General features: G+C 34.7%; 1 protein-coding gene across 1 annotated transcript in view; it reads left to right on the top strand.

Annotated features, from left to right (window-relative positions):
* The first annotated feature begins 244 nt into the window (after positions 1-244).
* Positions 245-18,129, top strand: part of LOC124748395 (traB domain-containing protein) — a 142,170-nt gene continuing 124,285 nt past the window's right edge. The window contains exon 1 of the mRNA XM_047248960.1: positions 245-787. Within this exon, the coding sequence (XP_047104916.1) occupies positions 493-787 (295 nt within the window). The 5' untranslated portion in view covers positions 245-492. The remainder of the gene's footprint in view (positions 788-18,129) is intronic.

Raw genomic sequence — 18,129 nt, 5'->3', positions numbered from 1 at the left:
TTAATTAGACAAACATGGTTTGGTGAATCTATCAATAATTATTTTATTTCTCTAAACTACTATCCCATTGTAGGTAAATGGCTATTTGTATATTAAGTTCACGCCTTATTTGCAGAAATTAATACACGAAAATAAAAGAAACTTTCCAGGTCTTTACTTAAGCACTGTGTAAAGATAAAATAATAAGATCTTTGCACAGCAAAAAATATATATATCTTTGGTTGTTAGGTCTGCTGAAAGTGTTTGTTGATAGTGGTTCAATGCGTGTGCCAACCGTGCACGTCAGTGTCAGGTATAGTGATTCACGGACAAAATTGGAACGGAAGCATGGGTGTTGTCAGTTTTTAAATAGTTCTGTGTTTCCTTGTGTTTTATTTCGAGGGGCTGTATAGCTCTTAATATAGTAAGAGGACGAAAACTACAAAGTTTTTGTCTCGAAAGGTACTGGCATCAACGAGCCCAACAGAATTGTGGAAGTATAGTGTTTACGGCATGGAAAATTTACTGGAACACGAGCGAACAGCTGGTGGTGTACCAAGTGTGTCACCAGATGTGAGAATTAACATAGAAGGCAGAACGGAAAATAGTCTTCCGACAAGTAATGTGGACAATATTCTTTTGTCAGAAGGTGACAACAATCGGAATCCTGCCGGAAAACCATCGAAAGACCTAAATGCAGCGTTTATTCAAAAGGAAAGTGCAACAACAGATGCTTTAGGAAGTGCGAAAAGAAAGCGTAATAATAGTTCAGAAAGTTTAAGTAATGCTGATGAAGTAGAAGGGGAAGGTAAGTATATATTTTTTGACACTTCTCTTTCAGAACTGGTATTACACCATAACGGTTGTTAGGAAGTGGGCACATGTTTGGTTGGGCTTGGTTACATTAGTGAACATTTTGTGATTATAGTTTACGCCCGTAACGAATAAGATCATTCAAGAATGTGAAACGAATCGAGGTTGACATTAATAAGCGAAAGACGCCGTTGTCTGACAACAAATTACGTATACGATTACTGATGTTTGTTATTAATAGGTAGCCTTTGAAATATACTTCTACTAAACCAAAATGACAATTTCTTGCTTGGCATAAAAGAATCTGAGCAGAAAACAGAACAAAATTAAAGATAGTTAAAAACCAATGCAATAGGAAGCAATGAGAGCTTGGAATACACACAGTAAAACTCCAAGGTGAAATCTGGACAATTTCTTGACCAGTACTATTTTTAAGAAAGGTAGGAAAATAACATAATTTATTAAATAATAGGAATGTACATCTAAGTCATGTAAGTGGTGGCATTTCTTGCACACAACTTTTCGCAAACTTACTACTGGACGTGATACTAAGTCTCGGTTGAAAAAAATGTTACTACCGTCTGAATTTGTGAACTGAATACCGAGATTGCATGTGTAACCGAACGTTGGCTTCGCAAAGACTATGTTAGGTCAACTATGTTCCCTGTATGCAAACTTGCCATTTATTTATTGCAGAACCAATAGTAAGTGTGATGGAACAGCTATTTTTGAAAAAGATTATTTAAATTTTACAGCAGTAGAAAAGTATCAAAACCCGACAAGAAGTAAGTGTGTGAACTATCTGTAGCTAAATGATATAAAATGTGATGAAATGAAATCAGTTGTGTGTGGAAGTTTAATTGTGGTCTTTTTGCAAAATTCCGATTATAGAAATGAGATGTTAAATATAGCCAGCAGTTTTGGTTTTATACAGACAGTAACTCTCCAACTAGAATTGCTGTCAAAAGTGTAACTGCTGTTGACCAAATTTCTGTAAGACTGTGACCTTAACTATAACACCATACAATGATCGCAAAGCTCCTGTGCTTTGAACTAAACACTGACAGTAAATGCAGGCCAAGAACTAAAGTAATTGATCGGTGAGAGTTCAGTGATGACAGTATCAGTGTGTTCAACTTTATGCTGTCAAGGCAAACATGGCAGGAATATCCACTGTAAACCTTAAGTGAATAGCGTATTTGACAGTTTCCACAATGTGTATCTGGGTCATTCCGTGGTAATTCATGTTACAAAGTGATGTTTATATTATAGGTTTTGGACGATTAACAGAAGGAAATGTTTCTATTAAATATTTTTTACACCTCAAAACATACCTTATACAGAATGCTCTATAAACCTATGTCACAATAATTGTTACATTACTACATTTATAAAACCATACCTTATAATTATTCTTGGTAACTCAAGTTACATTTCCAAGATATGGCTTTTGCATATGATACATTTCTTGTAAGTTTTACACACAATACCAGAAGATCTTAAAAGTGTTTTATCAAAGTTCCAAACATTTAATCTCCAATAAAATAAATATTAAAACATAATGAACAGGTAACTCGCATTGCAACATATGGTAACTCACGTTACATTGTCACAGATCAGTCGAACTTGAAATAACCACGGGAATTTACAACACTTGGAGTGTTCAGTTTTATGACAGGCTTGTCTTTAGTGTAGTATATCTCATCTATAATTTTAGGCCACTTCCAAAACTTCCCATCTTTCATCATAACATCAACTATAAACTCACCATTTCCAATTTTAGTAACATTACCAGGAAAATATGAATTGTCACATTTTACCACCACCCAGTCGTCTACTTGTATATGTAGTGATTTTTCTGTTCTGTTAGTGTTTTCCTCTGCATCTGATGTAGTGGTGTGTCCTACAACTTAATTATTATAGAGTTCCTAGTGATTAATTTTAGAAATGTTCAAGAAAGGTTTGCAGTTCTTGATTAATCAGAGAGATGTAGTTTTTTGCTTCTTTGGCTAAAGTCTTATTCACCCATAAGGACTGCTATCACATTAGAAGAAGAATTCAACAATGCTTTTACAGAAAATCTTTTGCATTGTTTACAACACATGTCCTGCTTTTCACATTAGACCAAACTTGGCATTTGACAGCCCCACCAATTCCATCCACTGGCCGCTTCCCATGAGAAGTTGCAAAGCTCTTCCATGTAATTCTTTTGGCATGATTCTTACTCTTACTTAGAACTTTTATAGCCTCTGCAATATATCTTTTTTTAAACTGGGAAGCAGGACCATCTGACCACATTGTATCTTCTCTAATATTTTTTGGCAGTTCTTCAAGAAATCTATCAACATAGGAATGACAGTGTTTTTTGTGTGGTCCATATTAGCAGATACCATCAAGTAGTACCTGATTGCCAAATCATGGCAGTAAAAATACTAATTTGATTCTGCTGCCAATGTGCACATTGAATTTCATCTTGACTTACACATGTAAATTTTTCAGAAAAGTAGATTTGCATCATGGCAGTTGGCATCGCAGAAGGCAGTCATTGTTTATCACTCTGATAGTTCTCGGATTGCTCCCTCTTAAAGTAGCCGTGCTCTAAAAATTTAAGTCCCATGGTAAGAATATGATCATTAAGGTTCTGTAATGTACCTTCTTCCTCTACTTTCAAAATTCTGCCATCACTCTCCTGCCACACATACTATTTCACACCGTACTCTTGTACACCAGTATATAAATCAAGAAGTTTGACTGCCAATAAATCTTTACATTTCATTCACTTTCTCATACAACAATTGGCTGTAGGCTCTGCTCATAGAAAAAATTGTGGCAAGTTACTGGTGTACTTTGGTATTTGAGGTACTGGGCTATGAAGAGAGTTAATAGCGCAGATGAAAATAAGAGTAAGTTGCAAATACAATGTCTTTGCATCCAGGGGCCTGTCTGCTAATGTCATCCCTTTCATAGAATTGCTCACTGCGCTTACTATTTCATCACTTATTTTTTGTTTAGAGATTCTTTCTACTTCTAAAGGTTCAACAAATGAATGATACAGTGATCTAATAACACCTTTATGTTTTCTGGGTGATGCGGGAAGTACACGTTTCACTTTTGATATGGCTTTTCCCATTGAAGACCTATTTTTATATCGTGGAGAAGCAGAACTATTTGGTGTAGCCGAAGATGCTTCCTTTAGCCACTTCCTGTACTGGGCAGCTCTTTCTCTAACATTCCGTTTCTTGACTGCAGCAATCCTTTCTTGTTCTCTTGTACTCAAACATTTTTCCTGCTCCTGCTTCTTTTCCCTGAATTTTTTCATAGTTTTCTTGTGTTTGATTTTATACTCTTCATATCTGCCTTTGTCTTTCAATTTCTGCCTTCTTCTTCTCATCTTTTTAATTACACTGAAAGGCATTCTGCAAAAATTGCAAATTGTTGTAAAGTAGAAATAGCTATTCCCTATGAGATTTTATGTGGCATATGGAGTTAAGTATACGTTAAGTATGTTGAAATATATTGTTAGTTGTGTTGCATGTAATTCAGAACCAATCTGACAGCTCAAAATTATAACTAATCCTACAAAAATTATTGTAACTCACATTACGTAAGTTAACTCATGTTACGTGAATTAAATATCCTATACCAGGAAAAGGCTTCCAGGTGGAAATTTATTTGAGATCCCAAATTATCAGGTACACTCATGTGAATGACAGCATGGCATATAAGTTTCTATGCTTTAATGTATTTTGTGAAAATCGTAAAAAAAAATTGGCATTTGGTAACTCATGTTACACATTTTGGGTTAGGTTATATAAATGTTTTTATGTTTATCGTTAAATTGTTTGCTTCTAGAAATATACCAAACAGAAGAAGTTACACACTTTAAAGTTATATACAAACCATAAAGAATTATTATAAATTTCATGATTTTTTTCTTACATTCAAATTGATCAGATCTTCTGCATGAACAGACTCAACAATAGTCTTCAAAACAATGGCTCCCACAAGTAAACAATAGGTCTTGGAGGGAAAAACCAATCTTGCCAGCAAAATTCAATACCCAACCTACATATGTAACGGGGGGGGGGGGGGGGGGGGGGGAATATTCGCACAGAAAAATTAATTTTTTGGTTGTGATTCTTCGTTTACATGGAATGACCCATCTGCATTATTTTCACATAGCATTTCTAATTAAAAAGAAAGCTTAAGATTGTAAAAAACAAATTTTGGATAAAAATGGTATTACAACTTCCAGTAGAAAGAGGAAAAATTCTCCACTCTGTCAAACACAAGAATACATCAGAATATAGAAATTATGTGTGTGTGGGGGGGGGGGGGGGCGATATTCAACAGGGTAGTAAAAGATGGCAAATAAGAACCACATTTCAAGTGCAAAAAATAAAATGAAAGCTGTCTCGAAGGCTATTGGAGCAGAAGCTGGCACAGAATGGTCTTCATCAAAGAATATATCTCTGCAAATTGAAAATAACTCACCCTCAAATCCAAAAGATGTAGCTCATAAGTTTAACATGTATTTTATGTTTATAGCAAATCAGTGTGAATACAGACCTATGTGGCTACCAAATTTATTTAAATACTATTGTTAAGTTGTGTTCCTTCAAGAAGTCAGAGAGAGAGAGAGAGAAATATGAAGCAAATACTGAGGTCACTCAAAAACAAATATTCTTGTGGGCTGAATGGTGTGCCAGATTGCATACTCAAAAACTCCTCTCATTATGCAATAAAACCACTAATGTATGTTGTAAACATACCCTTATCAACTGAAATCTTTCTCGGAAGTGTAAAAGCAGCTAAAGTAACTCCTCTGTTCAGAAAGAAGGGGACACTGAAAATGTGAAAAACTATTTTACAGCATCACAACTCATTGTTTTCTCAACAGTAGGTTTCAAAGTTACACTACAAAAACATTCATTACTGTCACCAAATCAGCATGGCTTCAGCAAGTCCAAATCTTCATTAGGCCTAACAGCTATGTATGAGTACTTAGCTCTTTTTAAAGCACTGGATGCTCGTATTTTTGTAAGTCTCTCAAAAGCATTTGACATAATTGACCATTACCTTTTTTAGTCACAAATTTGCTCAAAATGGTGTCGGAGGGATCCCAAATCAGTGTATAAGATCTTAACTAGAAGACAGCAGCAGATGGCGATTTTAAGGCATAATAACATTAAAGAAAATGTCATTATATCAACAACATCACATCTATCCAATAAATCATCAATAAAAGGCTCTTTGCTAAGAACTTTATTTTTCCTTCTTTGTATTGATGATTTAAATGACATTAAAGTGAAAAAATAAATCTTACATAATGGCGGTGAAGACACTGTGCAAGTTCAAAAAATCACAGAAAATGACTGGGAAACGACAACAGTAGTAAAACTCGGCATGTTATCACACCTCAAAGAAAGGAGACAAACACCCAACATCAAAGCCATTACAAGTTGTAGATTGTGCAGCAGACCACAGCTACCAACATAAACATTCAGTAGTTTCATGTAAGAAAGGAAACAAAGTAATCCACCGAAGATAGCACAAAAAAGTGATGCAACATGTCTGGGTGAGGGAAAATTCTTACGGTCTCTTGCATAAGGCAGGATTCCTCATCCAACAGTTAAATTATTCAGCAGCCCACCTAATGAGTTAAAATTGCAGCAACATAAAAATATATTTAAATATAAACACACACACACACACACAAATAAATTTGACTTGTCTTATATTCAGTACACCATTTAAATATGTAATGAATCAAATGGACCAAATAAATGAAATTAAATGTCAGATCAGGTGGAAGTTTACTAGTTTGTTATGTTTTTATTTTTGTAGTCAGCGGAAAATTGCGTTAGGTAAGTACAAACAAACCACATTGTATTCTATGAAAAACAAGTGTGTGTGTGTGTGTGTGTGTGTGTGTGTGTGTGTGTGTGTGTGTGTGTGTGTGTTGATGACACAAGCTTTCATATTTTTCATATGAAAGTGAATTTGCTGATGGAAGCCACTACTGTTTATGCCATTTCTTCTCATTTCCTGCCCTACTGTTTGATAAGTTGGAAAGGATTAATTTACTTTACCCTTTACTTGCTAAATCGTTTTTTTTCTCCCCATTGTGATGCAGTGTAACAAACTAGATTCTTCATACAGTTATTTCCAAATGATTAAAACTTTTAATGCATGTTAAAACTCACATTACCCAGTGTTTCACTAGCAGGCACATAAAATGGACATGCTAGTGATAACCCTTTTTGCTGTTAACTGTACATACTGAGCAGCTCCCAATACCTTGTCACATTTACATTTAAACACTGAGACCCATACTACACTGGGAAAGAATTTTGTCAAATATTTCTTATAAAAGACATTTTAGAACATCTTTGACAGTGTACTGGAGTATTTTTATCATAACTTTTTTAAAAGTTGAAGCATTGTCCTAGCTTTCATAAAAGGTCTGTCAAAAATCTTTGACAGTGTAACATAGTGCTAGTGACCTACCCATGACCGATTTCACAGCATAGCTAGGTACATAGCCTTTTTCGTAAAGAAGCCATCGATAATGCAAATTTCGTTTAGTGCAGTTAATTAATGATTCCATTTTTTATACTTGCCTCGCATGACTCATCTTGGTAATACTGGTGTCAAAGATTTGTATTTTGGCATAAGAAATGTTCATGTAGTATCATCGTGTTTAGTGCCTATTTTGTTACCTACTGTGTAATAATATATGAATATTATTGTGGTAAGGAAATGCCAAACCCTTCTGCCTCTACATCACAAATGACAACCTCAAAAATTTGTGAGTTGTAGTTAGATACATAGTTTTTCTGTTTATAACGAATGTGAGATAGTGAAGTTTGGTCCTCCTCAGTTTAAAGTGACTAGGCAGACATGTTAAATGTATGCTATGTCTTTACACACAGTTTTAGTTGTCACTTGGCTAATGTTTTTAAGCACCGACATCACATTTCCTGAAAGACTGTTGAAGCTGTTTTAGCTTAAGCAGAGGAAGACTGTGGTGCAGTTTGGAAGTACTTAAGCTACAATCAAAATATTTGTGTGGCTTAATTAGTGAAATATAAAGTGACAGTAATAGAAGAAACAGAAAAAGTCAAACAGATCTCTTGTATTTTCTAATTACCCATTGTGTGTCATTCACCAGCCATAGCTGGGCAGACAGCATCAAGTTTACGGTAATATTAGTACAGTAAAATGATACAATGTTGCAGTTCAAACTATGACATTAAAATGAACACTATAAAATATAAAGTTAAGAATTAGATTACAGTATACTTTACAGTAAAAAGATAATCAGTATTAGAACACAGTGAAGTAAAATATCAGAATTGCTGTTTTGATAATCACTAGAGTTCCAGCTCAGATAGGCACTGTTTTATTACCAGAGAAGCATTCTTCAGTACTGTGCAATGGTTACTCTTTTAATATGCAAAAAAAAGTTCTAAATTATTTGATGAGTAATGAATGAATATTGTTAAGTAGAGGATGAATAACGTTAGTGGCATGTTGACCTGTCTATACTGCCTTTGTAGTGAGTGCTGTATTGATGAACTTCTTTTCTCTTTCTGTGGTCTTATTACTTGTACTGTGGAACATTGCTTGGGCTACTGTTAGTTTAAGTAAACACTATCAACCATATAACATAGGAGTCAGCTTAATTTTTCAAGAAACTCCTAGACAGAATAGAAGGAAATTTTTCAGTCTCATTTGAAGCGTGTGGATTACTGCTAAGATTTTTGAATTCTTGTGATAGCTTATTGAAATTGGAAGCAGCAGTATACTGCACACCTTTCTGCACAAGTCAAGGAAATGCAATCCTAATGCAGGTCGAACTGCCCGTTTCCGGGCCAAAAATATTCTTTGATAATGGGAAGAGTTACCCAAAATATAATACCATACGACATAAGCAAATGAAAATAAACAAAGTAGACTAATTTTTGTGCCTTGTGATCATTTAACTTCAGATATCATTTGAATGGGGGGGGCGGCAGCATTAAGTCTCTGAACAAGATCTTGAGCATGGGCTTTCCACGACAATTTACTAAACACCTAGAAATTTGAACTTTTCAGTTTCACCAATCATATGGCCATTCTGTGAAATTAAAATGTCGTGTTTTGTTGAATTGTGTGCTAAAAATAGTAAAAACTGGGTCTTATTGTGATTTAGCAGTAGTTTATTTTCTACAAGCCATGTACTTAGGTCACGAACTACCCTGCTTGAAACACAGCCATTGTTGCACATAACACCCTTTACTACCAAACTGGTGCATTAAACAAACAGAAATATTTTACAATTACCTGTGATACTTTAGTATTACGGGCATATCATTTATATAAATAAGGAACAGGAGTGGGCCCAACACTGATTCCTGGTGTACCCCAATTTGCCGTGCCCCACCCAGACTCCACATCACAGCCATTCTCAACACTGTGAATAATGACCTTTTGCTGTCTGTTGTTAAAGTAAGAGGTGAACCAATTGTGAGCTACTCTCCGTATTCCATAATGGTCCAACTTCTGGAGCAATATTCTGTGATCAACACAATCAAACACCATAGTTAAATCAAAAAATCTGCCTAGCGTTCGAAACCTTTTGTTTAACCAATCCAATACATGTTGGAGAAAAGTGAATATAGCATTTTCAGTTGTTAAAGCACTTCTAAGCTGAACTGTGCATATGATAGCAAATTATGTGATATAAAAAAATGATCAGTTATCCTTACTTTTCAATAACTTGAGCAAACACTGATGGCATAGAAATAGGTCTAAAAATTATCTACATTAGGGTCAGTCCATTTCAAATCACCCAAGCGGTGTTGCTCAACATTTTTGATTTTCTCGATTTTTTTATCATGAGTTCCCTATAGGCAGTCATTCACAAAACACTGTTTTAAAATTTTTTATAAGTGATAGTTTTTATCTGGCAGCCGTTTTTACAATGGCGGTTGGGCAAATTTTAGTGGAAATCGACGTTTGCGGAAAGTTTAATTGCCATGTTATTTTAAAAGATATCAGAATAATTCAAAAACCAGTGTGCTCAGCATGAAATGAACTTCAGGCATATTTTTTTTTTTTTTTTTTAATTTTTCTATCATGTACGAGTCACTCAAACTCTTTCTGTAAAGCCGCTGATAAAATTTATCGATCTTCACTTTTTAAGGTCTTCAGTTTTCATGAAGGAAGAGAGACTCACTAATAATATGTTATCTCTGTGTTGTGTACTTACATAACTACCTGCAGTAAAAGTTGCAGTCCTGAGAATGCACTCCTGCTTTTTCTAGAGCTTTTAAAAAATGGCCAAAACCCTTATAACGTCAATTTTTGCAGGTCAATATCTAAAAAGGGACTGAATGAAAACAAGTGAAAATTTTACAGAATGTTCTTTATTCTCATGGGAATATCTCACAAAAAAATTATGACTGAGACTCAACTACATGGAGAGTAATAGAGCAGCAAATTTAAGTAAAAACGCTACCCCTCTACATGCTCATGCAGTGCCAAGTTAGCAAACAAGGGCTTGAAATGATTACAGTTGACATTGGTCAAATGATGTTTAAATCATTACATATAATAAATGATCAAATATTTCTACTTTTAAATAACAATGGGCAGAGATAACAATTGGTAAGAGTTCTATTTCTTAAAATTAACGGTACATTTGTTGTACTACACTTGCGTACAGTATACACATAATAATGTTTCTCCATGTACACAGATTTAAAACTTCAGTTGTAACTACTTGCCAGCTGCAATTTTCATTAGGGAGTTAAACAAACACGATATTTCATAGCATAGTTTATCAGTTATGTTGTGTGTTCTACCAGACACTTTGTGAATTCCTTTGGAGTTACTTTTCATATTACTTTCTTTGCAGGACCCAAGACAATAAATAAGTGAATAATAGTTTTGTAAGTGTAGATCTGAAGTCTCCAATCTTCAACTGTTTTCAAGAATAGTAGATTTTTCAAGTATTGAAATGAGTTGTTTTGTAGCTGAACTAATAAGTGAACAGTTCCATAAACAACACTGCAAGAAGAAAGTGCATCCAGAATTGATAAGAGTGAGTGACTTGCCAGCTGAAGAACAATGTTTGTTAAAAATAATAATTTCGAAAGAAATTTCTAATATTTGTTATTATCACAAAGATAAATATTTAGACAAATACAACCACATTTTTGGTAAAAAGTGTTGTGACCCATTTGGTACTCACAAAAAGCCAGTTAAAAATGGTTTGCGTAAAATACTAGTTGAACACCTAAACAAAACAAAATGTGGATATTAACCTAATTCCTGGACAAGCTCTATGCCCAACTTGCACATCAAGAATATTTGTAAATAAACCAGCTGAAAAAGTGGCAATTAGTCTTGAGAATGATCCTGAATTTCTTCCTGGGCCTTTTGAATTGGTTGAGGATGATCCTTGCATCAAGTAGAATCAATCTGTGAAACTTTGGAATTATCTCCTTTATGTAAAATAATAAAGCTCAACAAAGACCAGCGACTATCAGCTTTACAAAGAAAAACTGATAAAATTACAAGTGCTGTCAAGCAAAAATTGGAAGAATCTTTCCATAATGACTTAGATGCTCAGAATGTAAATAGTACAGAAAATGTACAAAGTGAGTATGATATAACCAAAATGAAAGAAAAATTCAAAGTTTCCAGTAAAGATGACAAAATAAAGATAATTAGCCTCTTCCCAAGATCATGGTCAAAGAAAAAAAACAATCGAGGAATTTGGTGCATCTGAATACATGGTGAAGTTAACTAGGCAGCTAGTTATGGATCAAGGTATCTTACCACATCTTTCGAAAAGACAATTTGCCAACAAAATAAGTGAAGTTGTTATTAATAGTGTTAAAGAATTTTACGAGGATGATGACAACAGTCGCATGTGTCCTGGTAAAAAGGAATGTGTTTCAACTGTGATTGACAATGTTAAAGTGCAGAAGCTGAAAAGGTTAATTCTTCTCTCGCTGAATGAGCTCTACAGCCTCTATAAACAAAAATACCCAGATAACAAAATTGGCCGCTTTATGTTTTGTGTTCTATGACCAAAGTGGTGTGTTCTTCTGGGTTCATCAGGAACTCATACTGTATGTGTTTGCAAACACCATCAAAATGCAAAGCTTATGATGGAAGGAGCAAAGCTTAATGCAAATTATAAAGATCTAATAGCTTTCATGGTGTGTGATATTGATAATGAAAAATGTATGCTTGACATATGTGCAGGATGTCCTGGACCAGATATCTTAAAAAATGAACTTCACATCTTGCCTGATGAAGTAGTTTTCAAACAATGGGTACAAACTGATAGAGTTGACCTTATTACATAGGTAATGCCCAGTGAGGAATTTTTACCGTCTCTTGTCGATAAGCTGGTGCTTTTAAAATCCCATCACTTTATCTCAAAAGCTCAAGCCCAGTATTTTAAGGAAACGAAAGAAAACCTGAAAGAAACCCACTGTTTAGTGATTGGTGATTTTGCACTCCACTGGAACTCACAACAGTGTCTGGTAGAACACACAACATAACTGATAAACTATGCAATGAAATATCGTGTTTGTTTAACTCCCTAATGAAAATTGCAGCTGGCAAGTAGTTACAACTGAACATCTTCAATTTTTGGGTCCTGTCCTCCTCAGTTGCGCGTAATACTACGGTATGTTGATGATTTTCACTTATGGACCGTCTGACAGCAACTGAATAAAACACAATTTTAGTGCCATACGCGTTTCGCCTTTATTTTCTGCAAGGCATCATCAGTGGCCTGTAATATGTACATATGTTAGCTATTTTATTTACATTTTTTGTCACTGTGCCTATAGGTTATAAACAGTTCTGGTGGTTGGTATTTCCTATTAAGTAGTAATGTTTTGAACTGTACTTACAGGTTGCGTAGACAGTTTCTTACATATTACGCTCCTGTTGCATTTTTGGTCATGTTCTTCTTCCTATGAGCGCCAATTTGCTGTTTTTTCTGCATTCCACAGCACTATGCACTGAACGCTTTTTTTAATGCAATGTTTTGGTTTCTGTTGCCGACTGTCAAATGTTTTTGCCAAAGATCGAATATTACTGCCAAACTTATGAGTGTAACTATCGAAGTATCAGTGGTCTGTTCGTGTATGCATTTTTTTTTGTGTGTGTGTGTGTGTGGTGTGTGTGTGTGTGTGTGTGTGTGTGTGTGTATTTTTGTTTATGTCCTGTGTATGTGTGTGTGTGTTTTGGTGTGATATATATATATATATATATATATATATATATTTTGTGCTGTGTATGTGTGTCTGTCTGTATTTTGGTGTTTTGCAATTTTTTTTTTTTTTTTTTTTTTTTTTATTTTTTTTTTTGAGTGTGTGTGTGTGTGTGTGTGTGTGTGTGTGTGTGTGTGTGTGTGTGTGTGTATTTTGGTGTTATATACTTTTTTTATGTTATCATTTCCTTTATTAAGTGTAGTAAGGAGCCTGTGCTGATGTGTGTTTGTTCATTTATCACATGTTTGTTTTCTGCTATGGCTTTCTGGATGTGGAAGTTCTCTTGCATTTGTATAAGATGTTTGTCATGGTTGCTTATTCTCATTATTTTCATTTCTTGTTCCATGTTTGTAGGATGATGGTTGTAGTGTTTTAAATGCTCTGCAAATGTGGAATGGTTTGTTTCATACTTCCAACATCTGATATGTTCTTTGTATCTTGTTTCAAAATTCCTGCATGTCATGCCTATGTATACTGCATCACAACTTTGACATTCAAGTTTATATATTCCTGATTGTTGGAATTTGTCCCTCTTGGTAGCTGGCTGGCTTAGGTGTGATTGAAGGGTTTGCCCAGGCTTATATGCTATTTTGAAGCCCTGTCTCTTTAGGATGTTTGCAACTCTGTGTGTTAGTTTATGTGTGTAGGTCATGGTGTACCATCTGGTTCTTTTCTGTGTGGTGTTGTCATTGTGTGTGTTTGTTGAGTGTGTTTGTAAGTTTTCAGCTTGTGAGTTCTTTTGTATTGTGGAAATGTTGTGTTTGTTTTTTATTTGTGTTTTTATTTTTTGATTGAGCCTGTGTACCACATGTGTGTCATACCCGTTGTTCCTAGCTATTTGTATGATCGTGTTCATTTCTTGTTCATAGTTTCTCTTACTGAGTGGGATTCTGTTTAATCTATGTAACATGTGCCTTAGTGCTGCAAATTTCTGGCTTTGGGGGTTGTTGGATGTGGAATGTATTATTGTGTCCGTGGCTGTTGGTTTTCTAAAGATGTTAAATGTGTGTTTTCCATTTTCTTTTTTAATTGTAATGTCAAGAAAATTTATTTGATTTTCTTTTTCAAGTGTGAATTTTATGTTCTTATGAGCTTTGTTTATTTCTGAATGGAGTTCATCTATTTTTTCACTTGGCTCGTCTACCAAACAAATAATGTCATCCACGTATCTGTACCAATATATGATTTTGAAACTTTCATTTGTGGTTATCTTATCAAATATCAGATTTTCAAGGTGACTGATGAAAATGTTTGCTAGTGTTCCTGATATTGGGGATCCCATGGGCAGTCCATCAGTTTGTAGATAATATTCTTCCTCAAACTGAAAGTAGTTTTGTTCAGTTGTCAGTCTGAGCATATCTGTTATTTCTTTTATTGCGTCTGTGGTGAGGTTGCTGTGGGATGAGAGATTTTGTTCTATGATTTCTATTGTTTCTGTGATAGGGATGGAGGTATACATATTTTCTATATCGAATGAAATCAGTGATGCTGTGTGTGGTACCTGTATGTTCTGTATATTTTCTATTAGGTTTCCTGTGTTTATCACTGTTCTGTTGTTTTCTACTTTATAGTGTTTTGTAACTAACTTTTGGAGGTGTTTGGCTATGCGGTATGTTGGGGCTTTCTTGAAGTTGATAACAGGTCTCATTGGCATTCCGTCTTTATGTACTTTCGGTTGACTGCGGAGTGTTGGTGCTTGTGGGTTTTTCTGTGTTAAGTAGTATTTTTGTTTGTCTGTGTGCAATTGTCAACGTGTACAACAGGTTCAAGAAAATACATCTGAGACTCTATAAGACGATACAGCATATAAAATTCAACAGAACATGCAAAAAGAACGATTTAATTCCAAGCTACATTAATGTAAAGGTTAAAAACAGTTCTACAGTGGCACAAAAGTCGAAATCATTTGCAGAACGATATTGGTTACTACATGAAATTAAGATGCTCTATTCGAAAAAACAGCACCTAAACATGATGCTCTATGAGACTCATCTAGAATTGGCAAAAAACGTAGGAAACGCCGCAGTTTTCATGGCACTAGTAGAAAAAACTGAGCACAACACATACATAGCAATGAAACATTTACAAAACAAACATAAACACAAGATAATGAAACTAACAGTAAAAAAGACGCAAAAATACATTTACAGTTTAAATGTGAAACCACATGAACACCAACACTCATTCCATCCACGCTTAGTTAACCTAACAGAGACAGAACTACACGAAAACGAAAAAATGCTCTTGGAAAAAGGTTTGAAACACTGCACCAATAGCAAGGTGAACAATCAATACATAGAAAATCTCATAGTAGAAACCGAACACATCCTTACACGTGAAGAACAACAAAATAATTGCGAAATAAACATAGGACTGACAAGAGAACTAGTAAAAGAAGAAATAAAAGGCATAATAAAACAAACACAGCAGACACACAATAAGAGCAACCAAACAGAAGCAGCTACTATGAAAAGGTTAAAACAAAAGTTAACAAACAACAACGTATTAATAACAAGAGCAGACAAGGGCAATGTAACAGTACTCATGGATAAAGAGCAATACATCACAAAAACCAAGGAATACATAAACACCAACGCAATACAAAAACTGAAGTCAGATCCAACTACACGATTCCAGGCAAATGTGAAACGAACACTGAAAAACATTGAACACACACTCACAGACAAACAAAAATACTACTTAACACAGAAAAACCCACAAGCACCAACACTCCGCAGTCAACCGAAAGTACATAAAGACGGAATGCCAATGAGACCTGTTATCAACTTCAAGAAAGCCCCAACATACCGCATAGCCAAACACCTCCAAAAGTTAGTTACAAAACACTATAAAGTAGAAAACAACAGAACAGTGATAAACACAGGAAACCTAATAGAAAATATACAGAACATACAGGTACCACACACAGCATCACTGATTTCATTCGATATAGAAAATATGTATACCTCCATCCCTATCACAGAAACAATAGAAATCATAGAACAAAATCTCTCATCCCACAGCAACCTCACCACAGACGCAATAAAAGAAATAACAGATATGCTCAGACTGACAACTGAACAAAACTACTTTCAGTTTGAGGAAGAATATTATCTACAAACTGATGGACTGCCCATGGGATCCCCAATATCAGGAACACTAGCAAACATTTTCATCAGTCACCTTGAAAATCTGATATTTGATAAGATAACCACAAATGAAAGTTTCAAAATCATATATTGGTACAGATACGTGGATGACATTATTTGTTTGGTAGACGAGCCAAGTGAAAAAATAGATGAACTCCATTCAGAAATAAACAAAGCTCATAAGAACATAAAATTCACACTTGAAAAAGAAAAAGAAAATCAAATAAATTTTCTTGACATTACAATTAAAAAAGAAAATGGAAAACATACATTTAACATCTTTAGAAAACCAACAGCCACGGACACAATAATACATTCCACATCCAACCACCCCCAAAGCCAGAAATTTGCAGCACTAAGGCACATGTTACATAGATTAAACAGAATCCCACTCAGTAAGAGAAACTATGAACAAGAAATGAACACGATCATACAAATAGCTAGGAACAACGGGTATGACACACATGTGGTACACAGGCTCAATCAAAAAATAAAAACACAAATAAAAAACAAACACAACATTTCCACAATACAAAAGAACTCACAAGCTGAAAACTTACAAACACACTCAACAAACACACACAATGACAACACCACACAGAAAAGAACCAGATGGTACACCATGACCTACACACATAAACTAACACACAGAGTTGCAAACATCCTAAAGAGACAGGGCTTCAAAATAGCATATAAGCCTGGGCAAACCCTTCAATCACACCTAAGCCAGCCAGCTACCAAGAGGGACAAATTCCAACAATCAGGAATATATAAACTTGAATGTCAAAGTTGTGATGCAGTATACATAGGCATGACATGCAGGAATTTTGAAACAAGATACAAAGAACATATCAGATGTTGGAAGTATGAAACAAACCATTCCACATTTGCAGAGCATTTAAAACACTACAACCATCATCCTACAAACATGGAACAAGAAATGAAAATAATGAGAATAAGCAACCATGACAAACATCTTATACAAATGCAAGAGAACTTCCACATCCAGAAAGCCATAGCAGAAAACAAACATGTGATAAATGAACAAACACACATCAGCACAGGCTCCTTACTACACTTAATAAAGGAAATGATAACATAAAAAAAGTATATAACACCAAAATACACACACACACACACACACCCTCCAAAAAAAAAAAAAAAAAAAAAAATGCATAACACCAAAATACAGACAGACACACATACACAGCACAAATATATATATATATATATATATATATATATATATATATATATATATATATATATATATATATATATATATATATATATATATATATATATATATATATCACACACCAAAACACACACACACACATACACAGGGCATAAACAAAAATAAATAATTAAATACAATAAAATAAAATAATATGACACCAAAAACACACACACACACACAAGCGCACACACAAATGCATACACGAACAGACCACTGATACTTCGATAGTTACACTCATAAGTTTGGCAGTAATATTCGATCTTTGGCAAAAACATTTGACAGTCGGCAACAGAAACCAAAACATTGCATTAAAAAAAGCGTTCAGTGCATAGTGCTGTGGAATGCAGAAAAAACAGCAAATTGGCGCTCATAGGAAGAAGAACATGACCAAAAATGCAACAGGAGCGTAATATGTAAGAAACTGTCTACGCAACCTGTAAGTACAGTTCAAAACATTACTACTTAATAGGAAATACCAACCACCAGAACTGTTTATAACCTATAGGCACAGTGACAAAAAATGTAAATAAAATAGCTAACATATGTACATATTACAGGCCACTGATGATGCCTTGCAGAAAATAAAGGCGAAACGCGTATGGCACTAAAATTGTGTTTTATTCAGTTGCTGTCAGACGGTCCATAAGTGAAAATCATCAACATA

Source organism: Schistocerca piceifrons, chromosome 1 (assembly GCF_021461385.2).
Source record: "Schistocerca piceifrons isolate TAMUIC-IGC-003096 chromosome 1, iqSchPice1.1, whole genome shotgun sequence".
In the NCBI taxonomy this organism is placed as follows: Eukaryota; Metazoa; Arthropoda; class Insecta; order Orthoptera; family Acrididae; genus Schistocerca; species Schistocerca piceifrons.
This window is presented reverse-complemented; position numbering and strand designations above follow the sequence as displayed.